Source organism: Gopherus flavomarginatus, chromosome 1, assembly GCF_025201925.1.
Source record: "Gopherus flavomarginatus isolate rGopFla2 chromosome 1, rGopFla2.mat.asm, whole genome shotgun sequence".
Lineage (NCBI taxonomy): Eukaryota > Metazoa > Chordata > Testudines > Testudinidae > Gopherus > Gopherus flavomarginatus.
Genome location: NC_066617.1, coordinates 171,999,118 through 172,014,811, shown reverse-complemented (window position 1 = coordinate 172,014,811; position 15,694 = coordinate 171,999,118). Strand labels below are relative to the sequence as shown.

The 15,694-nt window shown below is 39.5% G+C and overlaps 1 protein-coding gene across 1 annotated transcript in view; it reads left to right on the top strand.

Annotated features, from left to right (window-relative positions):
- Nucleotides 1–5,227: 5,227 nt before the first annotated feature.
- Nucleotides 5,228–15,694, top strand: part of GUCA1C (guanylate cyclase activator 1C) — a 42,702-nt gene continuing 32,235 nt past the window's right edge. The window contains exon 1 of the mRNA XM_050962274.1: nt 5,228–5,422. Within this exon, the coding sequence (XP_050818231.1) occupies nt 5,228–5,422 (195 nt within the window). The remainder of the gene's footprint in view (nt 5,423–15,694) is intronic.

The following is a 15,694-nucleotide window of genomic DNA, read 5'->3' as shown; positions in this document are numbered from 1 at the left end:
CATAGGAGGTCAGACTAGATGAGCACAATGGTCCATTGTGACCTTGGAATCTGTGAATCTATTAATCTTTAGCTGTCTCCACTGACGCAGCAATTTCTAATGTACATTTTAGGGCCACATCAGCCTCTGGCGATGGCAGTTTTTGGATTGCTTCATTTTGTTTACTGTACACAGTCTGATCCCAAATCATCATTTAAACTCTCTCAAAACTGGCAGTGTTGTCTTACATTTCCTTAATCCAGCCACACAGTCGGAAGTTATTTTTTTGTTTCATATTTTTTCCTGTTTATAAAAGCAGTAATGTGCTATCGCCAGTGGCCTTGAGGATAGATAGACTCATAGACTTTAACGTCAGAAGGGACCATTATGTTCAACTACTCTGACCTCCTGCACAACGCAGGCCATACAGTCTCACCCATCCACTTCTATAACAAACCCCTAACCTATGTTTGAGTTATTGAAATCCTCAAACTGTGGTTTGAAGACCTCAAGCTGCAGAGAATCTTCCAGCAAGTGACCCGTGTCCCATGCTGCAGAGGAAGGCGAAAAACTTCCAGGGCCTCAGCCAATCTGCCCTGGAGGAAAATTCCTTCCCGACCCCAAATATGGCAATCAGTTTAACCTTGAGCATGTGGGCAAGACTCACCAGCTAGCACCCAGGAAAGAATTCTCTGTAATAACTCAGATCCCATCCCATCCCAGACCACTGGGCATACTTACCTGCTGATAATTTGGCAATTGATCTTTGATCAGTTGCCAAAATTAGGCTATTCCATCATACCATCCCCTCCATAAACTTATCAAGCTTGGTCTTAAAGCCAGATATGTCTTTTGCCCCCACTACTCCCCTTGGAAGGCTGGTCCAGAACTTCACTCCTCTAATGGTTAGAAACCTTCGTCTAATTTTCAAGTCTAAACTTCCTAGTGTCTAGTTTATATCCATTTGTTCTTGTGTCCACATTGGTACTAAGCTTAAATAATTCCTCTCCCTCCCTGATATTAATCCCTCTGATATATTTATGAAGAGCCATCATATCCCCCCTCAACCTTCTTTTGGTTAGGCTAAACAAGCCAAGCTCTTTGAGTCTCCTTTCATAAGACATGTTTTCCATTCTCGGATCATCCTAAAGGCCGTCTCTGAACCTGTTCCAGTTTGAATTCATCCTTCTTAAACATGGGAGACCAGAACTGCACACAGTATTCCAGATGAGGTCTCACCAGTGCCTTGTATAACGGTACTAACACCTCCTTATCTTTGCTGGAAATACCTCACCTGATGCATCCTAAAACTGCATTAGCTTTTTTAATGGCCATATCACATTGGCGGCTCATAGTCAGTCATCCTGTGATCAACCAACACTCAGAGATCCTTCTCCTCCTCTGTTACTTCCAACTGATGTGTCCCCAATTTATAACTAAAATTCTTGTTATTAATCCCTAAATGCATGACCTTGCACTTTTCACCATTAAATTTCATCCTGTTACTCTTACTCCAGTTTACAAGGTCATCCAGATCTTCCTGTATGATATCCCGGTCCTTCTCTGTGTTAGCAATACCTCCCAGCTTTGTGTCATCCGCAAACTTTATTAGCACATTCCTGGTTTTTGTGCCAAGGTCAGTAATAAAAAGGTTAAATAAGATTGGCCTCAAAACTGATCCCTGAGGAACTCCACTAGTAACCTCCTTCCAGCCTGACTGTTCACCTTTCAGTACGACTCATTGTAGTCTCCCCTTTAACCAGTTCCTTATCCCCCTTTCAATTTTCATTTTGATCCCCACCTTTTCCAATTTAACTAATAATTCCCCATGTGGAACCGTGTCAAATGCCTTACTGAAATCGAGGTAAATTAGATCCACTGGATTTCCTTTGTCTAGAAAATCTGTCACCTTCTCAAAGAAAGAGATCAGGTTGGTTTGGCATGATCTACCTTTAGTAAAACCATATTGTAATTTGTCCCAATTACCATTGACCTCAATGTCCTTAACTACTTTCTCCTTCAAAATTTTTTCCAAGACCTTACATACTACAGATGTCAAACTAACAGGCCTATAGTTACTCGGATCACCTTTTTCCCCTTTCTTAAAGATAGGAACTATGTTAGCAATTCTCCAGTCGTACAGTACAACCCCTGAGTTTACCGATTCATTAAAAATTCTCGCTAATGGGCTTGCAATTTCATGAGCCAGTTCCTTTAATATTCTTGGATGAATTGGGCCCTCCGATTTCGTCCCATTAAGCTGTTCAAATTTGGCTTCTACCTCAGATATGGTAATGTCTACCTCCATATCCTCATTCCTATTTGTCATCCTACCATTATCCCTAAGCTCCTCGTTAGCCTTATTAAAGACTGAAGCAAAGTATTTATTTAGATTTCGGGCCATGCCTAGATTATCCTTAACCTCCATTCTATCCTCAGTGTTTAACGATCCAACTTCTTTCTTTGTCTTCTTCTTACTTATATGGCTATAGAATCTTTTACTATTGGTTTTAATTCTCTTTGCAAGGTCCAACTCTACATGACTTTTAGCCTTTCTCACTTCTTCCCTACATGTTCTGACCTCAATAAGGCAGCTTTCCTTGCTAATCCCACCCATCTTCCACTCTTTGTAGGCTTTCTGCTTTTTCTTAATCATCTCTCTGAGATGCTTGCTCGTCCAGCTTGGTCTGCAACTCATGCCTATGATTTTTTCCCCTTTCTTGGGATGCAGGCTTCTGAAAGTTTCTGCAGCTTTGACTTGAAGTAATTCCAGGCCTTCTCCACCTTTAGATCCACAAGTTCTTCAGTCCAATCCACTTCCCTAACTAATTTCCTTAATTCTTTAAAGTTAGCCCTTTTGAAATCAAAAACCCTAGTCCCAGATCTATTTTTGTTTATCCTTCCATCTAGTTTGAACTGAATTAGCTCATGATCACTCAAACCAAGGTTGTCCCCTACAACCATTTCTTCTATGAGGTCCTCACTACTCACCAAAACCAAATCTAAAATGGCATCCCCTCTTGTTGGTTCTTCAATTTCTTGGTGAATAAATCCATCAGCTATCACATCCAGAAAAATCTGAGCCCTATTATTGTTACTAGCACTTGTCTTCCAGTCTATATCTGAGAAGTTGGTCTCCCATGATCACACAATTCCCATTAGTGTTTACTTCATTAAAAACATTAAAGAAGTCTCTATCCATATTCAGATCAGATCCCGGCAGTCTGTAGCACACCCCAAGCACTATCTCAGGGGAGGCTCTAGTAGCTTTCTTCCCCAATGTGATTTTTACCCAGACAGACTCTGTCTTATCCATTCCATCACTTTTTATTTCTTTACAGTTAACCTCATCATTGATATGCAATGCTACTCCACCACCTTTGCCTTTATTTCTGTCTTCCTAAACAGCACATAGCCTGTACTCCAGTCATGACTACTATTCCACCATGTTTCTGTTATCCCTATAATATCCGGTTTCACTTCTCGCACCAGTAGCTCTAGTTCCTCCATTTTGTTACCTAGGCTCCTCACATTAGTGTACAGACATCTTAATTTTTGCCATTTGGCTTCACTGACATTCTTTATCCAGTTAGGCACAGACATTCTACATCCAATATCACCCATTAGACTGGTATCTACACTACCCTTCCTCCTTATGTCCATTCTTCTGCCCATGGCTGTATCCTCTCTCACTTTTTCTTCCCTCTCAATGTTAAATTCCGGCATGGAGATTACCTGGACATCTCCCAACCATCTCCCCCAAATTCCTAATTTAAAGCTCTCTTAATCAGTTGTGCCAGCCTCCATCCTAGAAGCCTATTTCCCTCCTTACTCAGTGAAGTCCATCCCGAGAGAACAGCCCTCTGTCCATGAATGCTTCCCAGTGGCCGTACATACCAAAGTACTCCTTACAGCACCACTGCCTGAGCCATCTTTGATTGCCATAATCTTGTCACGCCTTTGTTGCCCTTCTCTAGGAACAGGCAAAATTCCACTGAAGATCACCTGAGCCTCGATTTCCTTAAGCGTCTTCCCCAGTCTGGCATAGTATCCCTGGATACGTTCCAGCGAGAATCTACCCATATCATTCGTTCCCACATGAAGGACAATCAATGGCATAGATGATTTTTGTAGTATTGCTGCAGTGTTAGTGAATGCTTTGTCTGTGGGTTTAATAGAAGCTGTTAAACTACAGCAGATTATAAATTTTAGCTCCCATTGCGTTCCATAAAACCACCACCTTTTCCCATCAGTTATACTATCAGCTATTAACATACTAACTAACATACCCTTAGTGAGAGACAGAATTACGTTCTCTATTTTACATTTATTATATTCTGTTGCAGTCTCTCCATAGAGGTGGGACAGTCCTTTACTGAACTACAAAATCCATATATTTTAAGCTGCTTTTACAGGCCTTATAGCTATTGCTAAGTATATGAAATACCATTCCAGTATAATGTAATATCTGTTTCAGGATCCCTTTAAAGGATGTAGCACTTTTTGTGCATGTCCTATACAAAACTGTATAAGCAAATTATGATGGAGGTAACATACGAGCACCACTATATGTCTGAGACCTGGAATAAAACCAGGGCTGAGTGTTGGATTTATTTAAATCCATCAGTGTTAGAAGACTAGAAGTCAAAGAAATTGGGTTCTGAGCAATACTCAGGAATCACATCAGGAGGGAGTCCAACAGAAGTTTGGTTTAGAAAAGGCTCCACTCACCCACAGCTTTGCTGACTGAGTTCTCCCTCGCATCACACATGCCCATTAATTCTGACCTTTTCCTTCTTAGTTACAACATGCATTGTAGCCATTAGTTACAACCATTTAGGGGTCAGACTTTTGTGTGTCATTAATAGCTACCATACAGTTTAACGACAACCAGTTTGAGGATATGCTAACATTTTTGCTAATAGTTGCCTTAGCTATCAGTGGAAAAAACCTACTGGACAGAATCACATGCTTGGGAATTTGAAGAAACAATCTTTTAAGTATCCCTATTAGCTTTGACTTTAAACCTGTTACAAAACCTTTCTGGTTTAAAACTGGGTACTGAAGGTAATCTCACTTAGGTTTCTATTTTTAATTGGCTTGTATCGGCTCTGTCTCATAAGAGGTTTACATTAGCTCTTTATGGGCAGGGCTTGTGTTTGAATTTTAGTTGGGTGCAAGCCACTGAAGTTGAGAAACATAAGTTTATGAATAAACATTGAAAAAAAGATACTCATTGTGTGATACTATGGGAGCTGGTGTATCAGCAGCAGATGATATCAATGCTCCAGAGATCCATCGATGGTATACCAAATTTATGAGGGAGTGCCCATCTGGGCAACTTAGTCTCTATGAGTTCAAGACACTTCTGGATCTGCATGGTCTGAATCCACAGGCAGACACGTATGTTGATCAAGTGTTTAATACCTTTGACTTGAATAAGGTAAGCTTTGTTTAGTTATAATAGTACACATTTTATTTTACTATGCAACCTGTGTTCTGCTTTGAATTGCTCATAAACCTAACACTGCAGAGGGTTATGTAATATAATTTGAACGGCTTACAAATAAGTGTGGCTATTTAGATAAAGCTAAATTTCCATTGTGTACTTTAAGGGGCACATCTGGAAAACTAAGGCTGTACTCATGATTTTTAATAACAGTATTAAGAAATCTTCTTGAAAATTGGATTAAGTTAAAAGTTTGCTATTTGTTTATATGCTTTATTCTTCTCTCATTACTGTAGTATTTGAGCACTTCGAAAACATACATGAAAATATCAGAGGGGTAGCCGTGTTAGTCTGGATCTGTAAAAAAACAACAAAGATTCCTCTGGCACCTTATAGACTAACAGATGTATTGGAGCATAAGCTTTCGTGGGTGAATACCCACTTTGTCAGATGCATGGAATGGAAATTTCCAGAGGCAGGTATAAATATGCAGGCAAGAACCAGTCTAGAAAACAAGGTTAGTTCAATCAGGGAGGATGAGGCCCTCTTCTAGCAGTTGAGGTGTGAACACCGAGGGAGGCACCTTCAGTCCATTTGGTATGATGTCCATCCATTTGCAATTGGAAAGGAAGATGATATCTGTCTGTACTTGTGCAAGTTTCTTCATGAGGTTGATGGATTTCCACTCCATACGGTTGATTCTTGCCTGCATATTTATACCTCCTTCTAGAAATTTCCACCACATGCGTCTGATGAAATGGATATTCACCCACGAAAGCTCATGCTCCAGTACGTCTGTTAGTCTATAAGGTGCCACGGGACTCTTTGTTGCTTTATACATGAATGTACTTTCACAACACCCATAGGACACGTCTATACAACAGAAGCTGTGCACAGACTAGCTTGAAGCCAGCACAGCATGGGCTAGCAAGTTGAATATTTACCTCTGGTCTGTGCCAGGCACATATGACCCATGTTGTTCAGTCTTCATTGCTATTGTTACTTATACTAGCTAGAGTCAAGCTGGATTCGGTAGGCTAGCCTGTGACAGCTTTTGCTGTTTAAACATATCCTTAGTGAGAGACAGACTTACATTCTCTATTTTACAGATGGGGAACTGAAGCAGAGAGAGAGAGAGAGCTGTGACTTGCCCAGAGTCACACAACAAGTAGCAGATCTGCAAATATCATCGTAGCGAATGCCTTCGCTACAGCCCCAGATAGAATCATTGAATGAATAAGTGAAGCAGCCATTTTAGTATATATCTCTTTTTGTATACCATGTCAATACAATAACAGTTTATATAGCATATTCAAATTTGTCTGATTTACTCCGAAATAAATCATATCACAGAAACAGTCACCTCTTCTATCTGATGGCTATCACACAGTCTAATAATTGTATTTTACTTATATATGCAGTCTAAATGTTCCTTCATTCTATTTTATACCATTTAGACTACATTTGATTTCCATTAAGTCAAATTACATTATTTTTCCTTAATTTCAAAGGCCAAATGACCACTACTTCTTAAAATATACCTTACGCAAAAATAATGGAGCCAAAAATACATATCCCCAATAATTTGTACTTTGATAGGTTTGGAATAAAATGGCACTGTACCAAGCAGCAGTGAAAAATAAGAGTGTAATTGGTTATGTAATGTGTAAGTGTAACCTTTGGGTGGGCTAGAGATTATTTTATTGCCCTTATTCAGTGTCTGAAACCCCCCATTTCCCATGGAAAAGCACTTGGAGACCAGAATTCAGTCTCTAAGGATTTTCAGCAAGGATTACACAGGGTCAACCTTTCCACATTCAAGTCCCAAAAAGAACAAAAGGAATTAACTTAATTTTTAAGAACCAATTTTATAAAATCGAATGATAAAGAAACATAATAATTAACTACAACTTAATTTTCTACAACATAACATGGCTAATTCATAAGCCACATACATTATCTTCAGTTATACATAACACAACTAAAAAACAAATTAAATCTAAACAGGTCAGGCCCCACAGAACCATAGTGAGAAGAAACTCCGAGTTCCCAAAAGCTCAGGTTAGAGCCCTTGATCACCAAATCTGTAGTCTGCTGAGTCAAAAAGCAACATCTTCCCTCCACTTGCTTATAGAAATCTTCAGCTGAAATCCATGCAGACTCTGACTCCTCCTATGTTGAAATCACTGTTAGCTAGTCAACTAACCAATTAACCAGCCACTCAGTTATATAGATTTTTTTTAAAAAGCCCTGTTACAAGAAAATACAAAACTCAGAATAGCAAAATACAAATGACTCTTTCCCCATTATCACATTTAAATAAAAGTGGGTGAATCATACCAGCCGAGACAATTTAATTAAAACAGTTTGACTAAAATTTAACAACATTCAAAGTATACTGCCATGTTGCACTCCATGTATTTTATGGAAATACGCTTATGAGTGTGAATATGACGTAACTGGAATATGCTTTATGCAAAAGGTCTCTTGTAAGGTATCATAACAAAGGTTATAATCTACTTTATATATTCCTCCTATTTGTATGCATGTACTATTCTTGTATCTGAAGCTAGAAATATGAAGTATAACTCTGAGGTCCTATTGTAATTATGCAAAGTGTGGGCCATTAATGGTGGTTTTAGAATCTTGATTTGGCTCCCATTGACTAGGACAATTGGTTGTAAATGGTTTATTTACCTGCAAACCTTCCTGTGTAGGAGTGGGCCAACCCAGGAAGAATAGAGACTAGAGGTCTTACAGTGACATGTGACAGGAATTTACCCTATATAAGCTTCATACTGAGTAAATCGGATTTATTTGGGGTTTGGACACCATTGGGAACTGAGTATCTGGGTGCTGGAGACAGGTAACCTGCTGAGCTGTTTTCAGTTAAGTCTGCTGCTTTGAGGGACGTGGTTCAGACCTGGGTCTGTGTTGCAGCAGGCTAGTGTGTCTGGCTCAACAAGACAGGGTTCTGGAAGCTGGCAAGGACAACAGGCTCAGAGGTTATTTCAGCATGTCAGGTGACAGTTCCAAGGGGTCTCTGTGACCGAACCCATCATATACAATTAAAATAAAAATGAGTTTTCCTTCCCAATTTCCCCTTTCTATAATTAACATGGCCAGGCTTGCCCTATTGGAGGGTTAACAATATCGCTAACCTGCTGCAACATGCTTCAGAGTTAGAGAAAACAGCCTGTTTTCTATTCCTGGGGCTCAGCTTCTCGCAACCTACACAGTGCACATGGCCTTTTGCAAAGCAGCTGCCTTGACAACTTGCCCTCATGGAGCCTGGCTCTAACAGACTCTCTTTGCCCTGTACCCTTCCCACTGTTTTTTTTCCCCTCACTTGTGCTGCCTTTTTTGACCCAGCAGGTAGTCAGAGTTCAGGGTCCTGGGGATGGTCTAGACAAGGACAGAAATTGCTGGAGTCTAGTATTTTCTTTCTTGCAACTTTATTTATATGCAAATAATGTACACCGGCCTTCTTATCTGAATGCAGGAGGAACCAGAAATAAAAGAATAATTTCTTAGTTGACAGCCCCAAACCAAGCAAAACCAGATCCCAAAAAACCCTCTTTCTAGATTTTTCAAGGGTCATATGCTCACAGGCTGCTTCCTGGATTTCTTGCTTTTTCCCCTCTGTGTCTGTTTTACTCACACTCTCTCTTTCTCTCTCTAAAACAATGCCTGGTAAAGGGAAAGTTATATTAACATCAGGTCAGAAATCAAATTAGATCCATTTTATAGTGTTTCTATGTGTTTAGCTTTTACTTGCTAACCTTAGTACTTCTAGCCAAATGGGAAGCTCCAGACAGACATGGGTAAAATACTTTTGCCATGTACATTTTAGTCAAAGCTAAGGATTTACTTTACATCATCTTGTCACCACACTGCCACGATGCTTTGCCGTTGTTTCCAGCTCAGGAATGGTTTTCCCAGTCTGTGATCATTGATTGAAAGCTCCAATCATTCCTCTTAGCAACCATTTCAGAGACGCTAGAAACTCCAGGATTTCAAGATTCTGTGTGCATCTTACTGCAGAAGACATAGCTTCCTTTAAAGCAACAGGCTTAAACAAAAACATCTGCTGTTTAAATACAGATTGTTTTAGACATCCAGCAGCTCTTGCCATCCATTTTAATTATGTGGGATATTTTGTTAGATGTTCCTCATTTGTGTACACACCTGTTAGAATACATAAGAGGGCCTAGGGCACAACCATCTTCTCTTCATGGTAGAAAGCAGCAATTTTTCTTCTAGGAGACAGGCCCTCAAACCTAGCTAGGCCACTGGAGAGTCTTCTGGGGAATAGTAAGGCCTGTGATTCAAACAAGAGTGTTTTGAGGGCAATCATAATAGAAGTCAAATATAAATGTCAAAACTCAACTTACCCTCCTTATTGATAACATCATATTTAACAATTGTTAAAATTGTCTGGAGATGTGGGGAAGAGGTGGGAGGATTATGCCTAAACCCCACAAGATTCTGAAGAGATTTCTTATGAAGTCTGAATCCAAAGCAGGGGCGGTTCCCGGCCCCAGCACGCCAAGCGCATGCCTGGGGCAGAAAGCCACAGGGGGTGCTCTGCTGGTCGCCGCAAGGGCGGCAGGCAGGTTGCCTTCGGTGGCATGCCTTTGGAGGGTCTGCTGGTCCTGCGGCTTCGGTGGACCTCCCGCCGGCATGCCACCTAATCCGCAGGACCAGGGACCTCCCGCAGGCAAGCCACCGAAGGCAGCCTGCCTGCCATGCTTGGGGCGGCAGAACACCTAGAGCCGCCCCTGATCCAAAGTGTCCCTTCTTCAAAATCATAAAAAATAGTGTTTAGTTTTCTATGGAGCTGAGTAGCACAAGACTTGAAAAACCTGCAACATTTTCAGTGAAATTTTTCATCAATTAATCTGGAGGGGTATAATTTTTATGCAGAAACAAAACAGAAACTTCATTCCTTTGGGCTTGCAAAACCATTTCAGCACTTATGACATTTCCAAAGGTGCATGTCAATCCATTATTGCTTTCAGTCAAATTAGCCATATATTCCTTTACAGGTGTCTGGCTGCAAGCAGAATTTGAGAGCTCCAAGCATCACTGTTGCATGTGTGGTCACAAGGAGACTGAGCTCACATCCTAAACTTATGTAAACCACCATAGCTCAGCTGAAGTCAATCAAACAATAGCATGTCATGTCAGGCTAGGATCTGCCCTTGCGTGCCCTGCTCAGAGGAGTCTATACAGTCATTGGGCAGAACTTGGTCTGCTTCCACTGGGTCTGGCCAGAGTGAGCTATATTCTAATGCTTGATTTGGAGGATGCTTTTGAAAGCCACAAGTTGTACCTAATACAGTCTTTTGGAGGCAAAGGGAACTGGCTGTACTATAAGTTGGTTTGTGTGTGTCTGCATGTGGGTGGTGGAGGGGCATGATTAACATAGAAGTTTGCCAGTATGAGGATTCTCTCAGAAAGGCTTCTTATCTTTCTTTAAACTGCTGGGTCAAAAAAGGCAGCACAAGTGAGGGAGAAAACCAGTGGGAAGGACATAAGGCAAAGAGAGAGTCTGCTAGAGTCAGACTCCATGAGGGCATGTTATTGTTGAATTGTGTATAGTAAAATATAGTCTGTCCTTGTAAAGGAAAAGTTTTCAGACCAAGTATAATACAAGAGAAGCATCAAAAAGAGGAGTAAGTATTTAGAAATTTAGTCGCTCTTTCTAGCATACTCACAAGATGAAGATTCCCCAACCAGAAAACCAGAATCTTTAGCCAGGTTCTTTGAATATTAATTAGTAATGTACATATACAAGTAATATCAATATGTAACAAGTAATGTATGATGTAAAATGTTAATGTTTTATTGTAACTTTGCCTTAATAAAATGTGTGTGTGTACACAAACACACACACACACACACCCCTACACCTCTACCTCGATATAATGCTGTCCTTGCGAGCCAAAAAATCTTACCGTGTTATAGGTGAAACCGTGTTATATTGAACTTGCTTTGGTCCACCGGAGTGTGCAGCCCTGCCCCCTGGAGCACTGCTTTACCGCGTTATATCCAAATTTGTGTTATATCGGGTGGCGTTATATCGAGGTAGCAGTGTGTGTGTGTGTGTGTGTGTGTATATATATATATATATATATATATATAACAGTCCTGTGGGCTCACTCTCTTACTAGTTCTCCTCTTTTCCCTGCTCCCTGGACATGCTGAATGGTCACCTGGTCCTCCACCGTGCACTCCATAGATGTACTTCCAGGCAGAAGCTCCTTTGTTTATACAAATTTAAGTAGTTTTGAAGTTGTGTTCCTTCAGTAGCTCTGTATGCATGACACAGATCATGTTTCAGAGATCTCATATATGTTGTGGATACAAACACGTTCAAGAAGTGAGATTACATTGACCCTAACGCAGTAGGCCTTTCTAGAGATTTTAATGCCTAGTGCATTGACTATAAATGACATGTTTTTTGAATCATTCTTAAACAGGAATATCAATATGGAAATATTTCCTAAATGTTAAATTGCTACTAATTAAATGTTCTCTCTAACCTATCGATAAGGATGTCTTATTTGTCAGCTTATTAAAAAAACCGAATCATAATGGTACAAGCAATTAGGGTTTGATTTAGCGTAAGGAGAAAATCCTTACAACCCAAATATAGATGAAATCTTGTTAAAATTGGCTACAATACTTCAATGAGATTTACTTTGATATGAAAAGTTGTATTCAAAGACTTATCTGGTCATTTAATCAATGTGTTGCTATGCACTTCCACAAGCTTATAGATAACCTACTTGTTCTATTGCCTGTATGTTACATGTAGTAAATAATGCAAAAATCAGTTGGTTACGTTCTGGTGACCTGTGAAGAACGAGATTTTAATACTTATTTAGCATAGGGAACAATATACTGAAAATAGGATCTTGCTATCCAAGTTCTTATGCTACTTATTATGGCCTTAAAGGAAACTAGCCAAAGGAATAAATCACTGACATATTATAAGAAAATTGGTTTTTAAAATGTAGGTTATAATTAGTCTTCCAGTGTACAAGCCAAAATCCTGCTGATCTTTTTTACTTTTCTATTCTGAGAGTCCAGTAATTTTCAGGTAACATTTCAGAAAGCACTGGATAGACCTCATTTGGAGAATAGTGTCTTTTTTGTCATCTCACCCGAGAAAAGTTGAAGTCCAGAAGAATGGAATCTCCAAAGCAGGGAGGAGGTTACATATGAGGAGACAGTGATAAGAGTAGCTTTGAAAACTGACGACCAAAAGGTGACATGAGGAAAGTATTTAAACTATTTATGTATTAAATTAAGTTGTATCTGATACCACTGAAGAGATGAGAATAAGAAAAGATAGATGTAAGAGGGACAATTATAAAAAGTACTAAAGGAAACATTCTAAAGAGAGACTGGTGAATACGCTGGAGGACTTCCGGGAGGTGGGGGAACAGCAGAAAAGTTTTAAGCAAAAGCTGGTTGATAGCATGGAATTTAATTTAAATGAATATTTAGTTTTATGTTTGGGAGGATAATTATGTAGCCATATAAACAAAATCGTGTATTTTGACACAGTCCCATATGATTGTCTTTCTGTCTCTGGTATCCAGTGCTGAATTGGGTTGGTTCATAGTGACTTAGCCAAGTTGTGCATCTTTTTCCTGGAGACAGTCTTCTTTTGTTCTAGAATCTAAGCTTTCCTTTAAAAAAAAAAAAGTGTCTAGTTCTTGTATTTGCAAACAGAACCTTCAAACTGTGACAGATACAATGTTAACAAATGATGTCTATTTGAATCTGTAGACAGTGTGCCATAATTCAAGAGAGGTGTGAACTGCTCCTTTACATTTACATCATTTGGAAAATTAACAATGTTCACATTGATATTGTTAGGCTTCAGGCTTAACTTCTGGTCAAAGCACACAGGAAAGGAGAAGGGTGATCATGTTATGAATATTCACTCCATCTACTGTGAGCAGTGTTTTCTTTTGGTATCACAAGTGTCCAGAGTTTTGTGTTAAGGGGAACGTGGTGAAATATGTAACTTAGAAGTACTACTTCTTTCTTTCCCAGTCTGAGCCTTGCTTCTAGCATTACCATCACCAGCAATCAAGTTTCTGATATTAAAACTTTGACTTTTTCTTGTTTCATGGAAAAAACAGATCTTGCTCTCCCATAGCCTTGTTATTTGCATGGTAAAGCAGCAATAAAAGCTTTTGTATCAATAAATTAAGCAGATTCTACACAAAGGTCTAGAGGGAACAGGTAAATATATAGGAACAACACTGACCATCATCTTTCTTACTACAGCTGGAAATTACATCATTGTTGTCTCTCATATTTAAAATAGAGAGAGAGAGAGAGTGTGTGTGTGTCTGTGTATCTATACACACAGTCTCTGCTAGTCTGAGACACAAACCAACAAAAATCATTTGCCCCCTCAATCAGTTTATTGTCCCTAAGTGATGCTGCATAAACTTATCGTGTATATAAAGTAACTCACATTTTTGGTCTGCAATACTTGGATATTATAAGGCATCTTAATAGTAAATTATGACTTTTCAACTTTGAAGGGAATGGGTTACATTGTTTGGGCCCCATATTCAAAGGACTCTTAACATTTATTTCATCTTTATAGAAAATCCTATGGAATGCAATAGAAATTAAACTGGTCTATGTTCTACAAATATTGAATTACATTCTATAGAAACTACTCTAATAACCTATAAATTCTATTAGAGAATTACATCCTTTCCATAATTTTAACTCCCTAAAGAATTATATAATCAGATTTTTCTGTTACACTCTGCAGGATTGTTTAAAAAAAATCTATCTCAATCTGTTAAATTGTAGAGGACTTCCCCATAACAGCAGGTACAAACCTAAGCTTTAGAAGATTTCTTTATAACTGTGTTGTATAATGGCTTGGCTAAGTGCACTCTGGCTGGTTATATCTTTGTACTGTCAGCTAGGCCCCCAGGCTCCAGAGGCTAATATGCTTTCTGGTGAACTCTAGCTATTTTCTTGTTACAGTGAGAAAAATAACCCAGAATTCATCTCATAACATACACAACCTTCCTGTCATATTCTGATAAACATCTTGTGCATCTGTTATGACTTTATTCAGTGTTCGGAAATGTCTATTACCTGTCTCAAAAACAGAGTTGTGTTACCCTTTGACTATGGTAAGTCTGCTAGAAATTTTGCTAGTGACTTTTCACATTGCGACAGTGTTGCTCTGTCAAGAAGAGCTAAGTATTGATGTTCTCTTAAATAAATTGTTTTTTGATCAAGTCCTTCAGCATATGGACTTCTGGTCTGTTCATTTCTAGGTGTATCTAAGGCTGCATGTCTTATGATGATATTCATGACTTTCAGCAAAGTCCAGGAACTGAGATTTAACATTGTCACATATGAAACTGTGGTATCTTCCAGGGTCACTACTTCTGAGAAGTTGCAGGAACAGTCCATTATGAATGATCATGTGGCTGTGTTCCCAACATCAGTGAGGACTCCCAAGGGCCTGGGTTCTTTCCACTGAGCTTCTCTGTATCTCAGGAAGTCTCCTTATTTGCTTTCTCTTTCATCTGTGGCCAGAACAATTTCTCTGACTTTCTGCTGTAGTCATTTGAAGACACTTTGCATTTATCCTTTCCACATCTGACTTCTTGTTCCTGTGATTTTTTTCAATACTAGTGCTCCCAAAGTCAGACAGTTCTTTTATACTATTAATATGCAGGTGAGAAGGGTTAACTTCTCCATCCATTAATTGTACCTTGTATTATTGCTTGAAATATGTCATCCTTGGTTATTTCTCCTTCCATTTCATACCATATTCCTGCTGATCTATCACATGATGCTTTTACCGTATTCTCACATTATTAGTGTCTGTGCCAGATAATCTGGTAGCATGTGCCTTGGAGATACCATTGCCCTCCCTGCTCCCCACTTTTGAGCACCTTAACTTGGCAGGGGGACAATGAAGTGGCGGCATAATGGTGGAACCCCTTCTCTGTTGGCATGATGAGGGGTGACTAGGCCAAATTTGAGTGGTGTTATGGTGCTACAACTTGGGCACAGGGTCATTCTCTCAGAATTGGCCAGGTTGCTCCTTCCTGGTGCACGGGGTTGCAACACCACTCAAATTTGGCCTGTCTGAGTTGCTTCTGCCCCCCTCCCACCATGTTATCCTCCTCATACATTCTTCTTGCAATCCTTCTGGTGCCAATACCTGCTTTTGATATCAAACAAAGCATACTGTCTTGA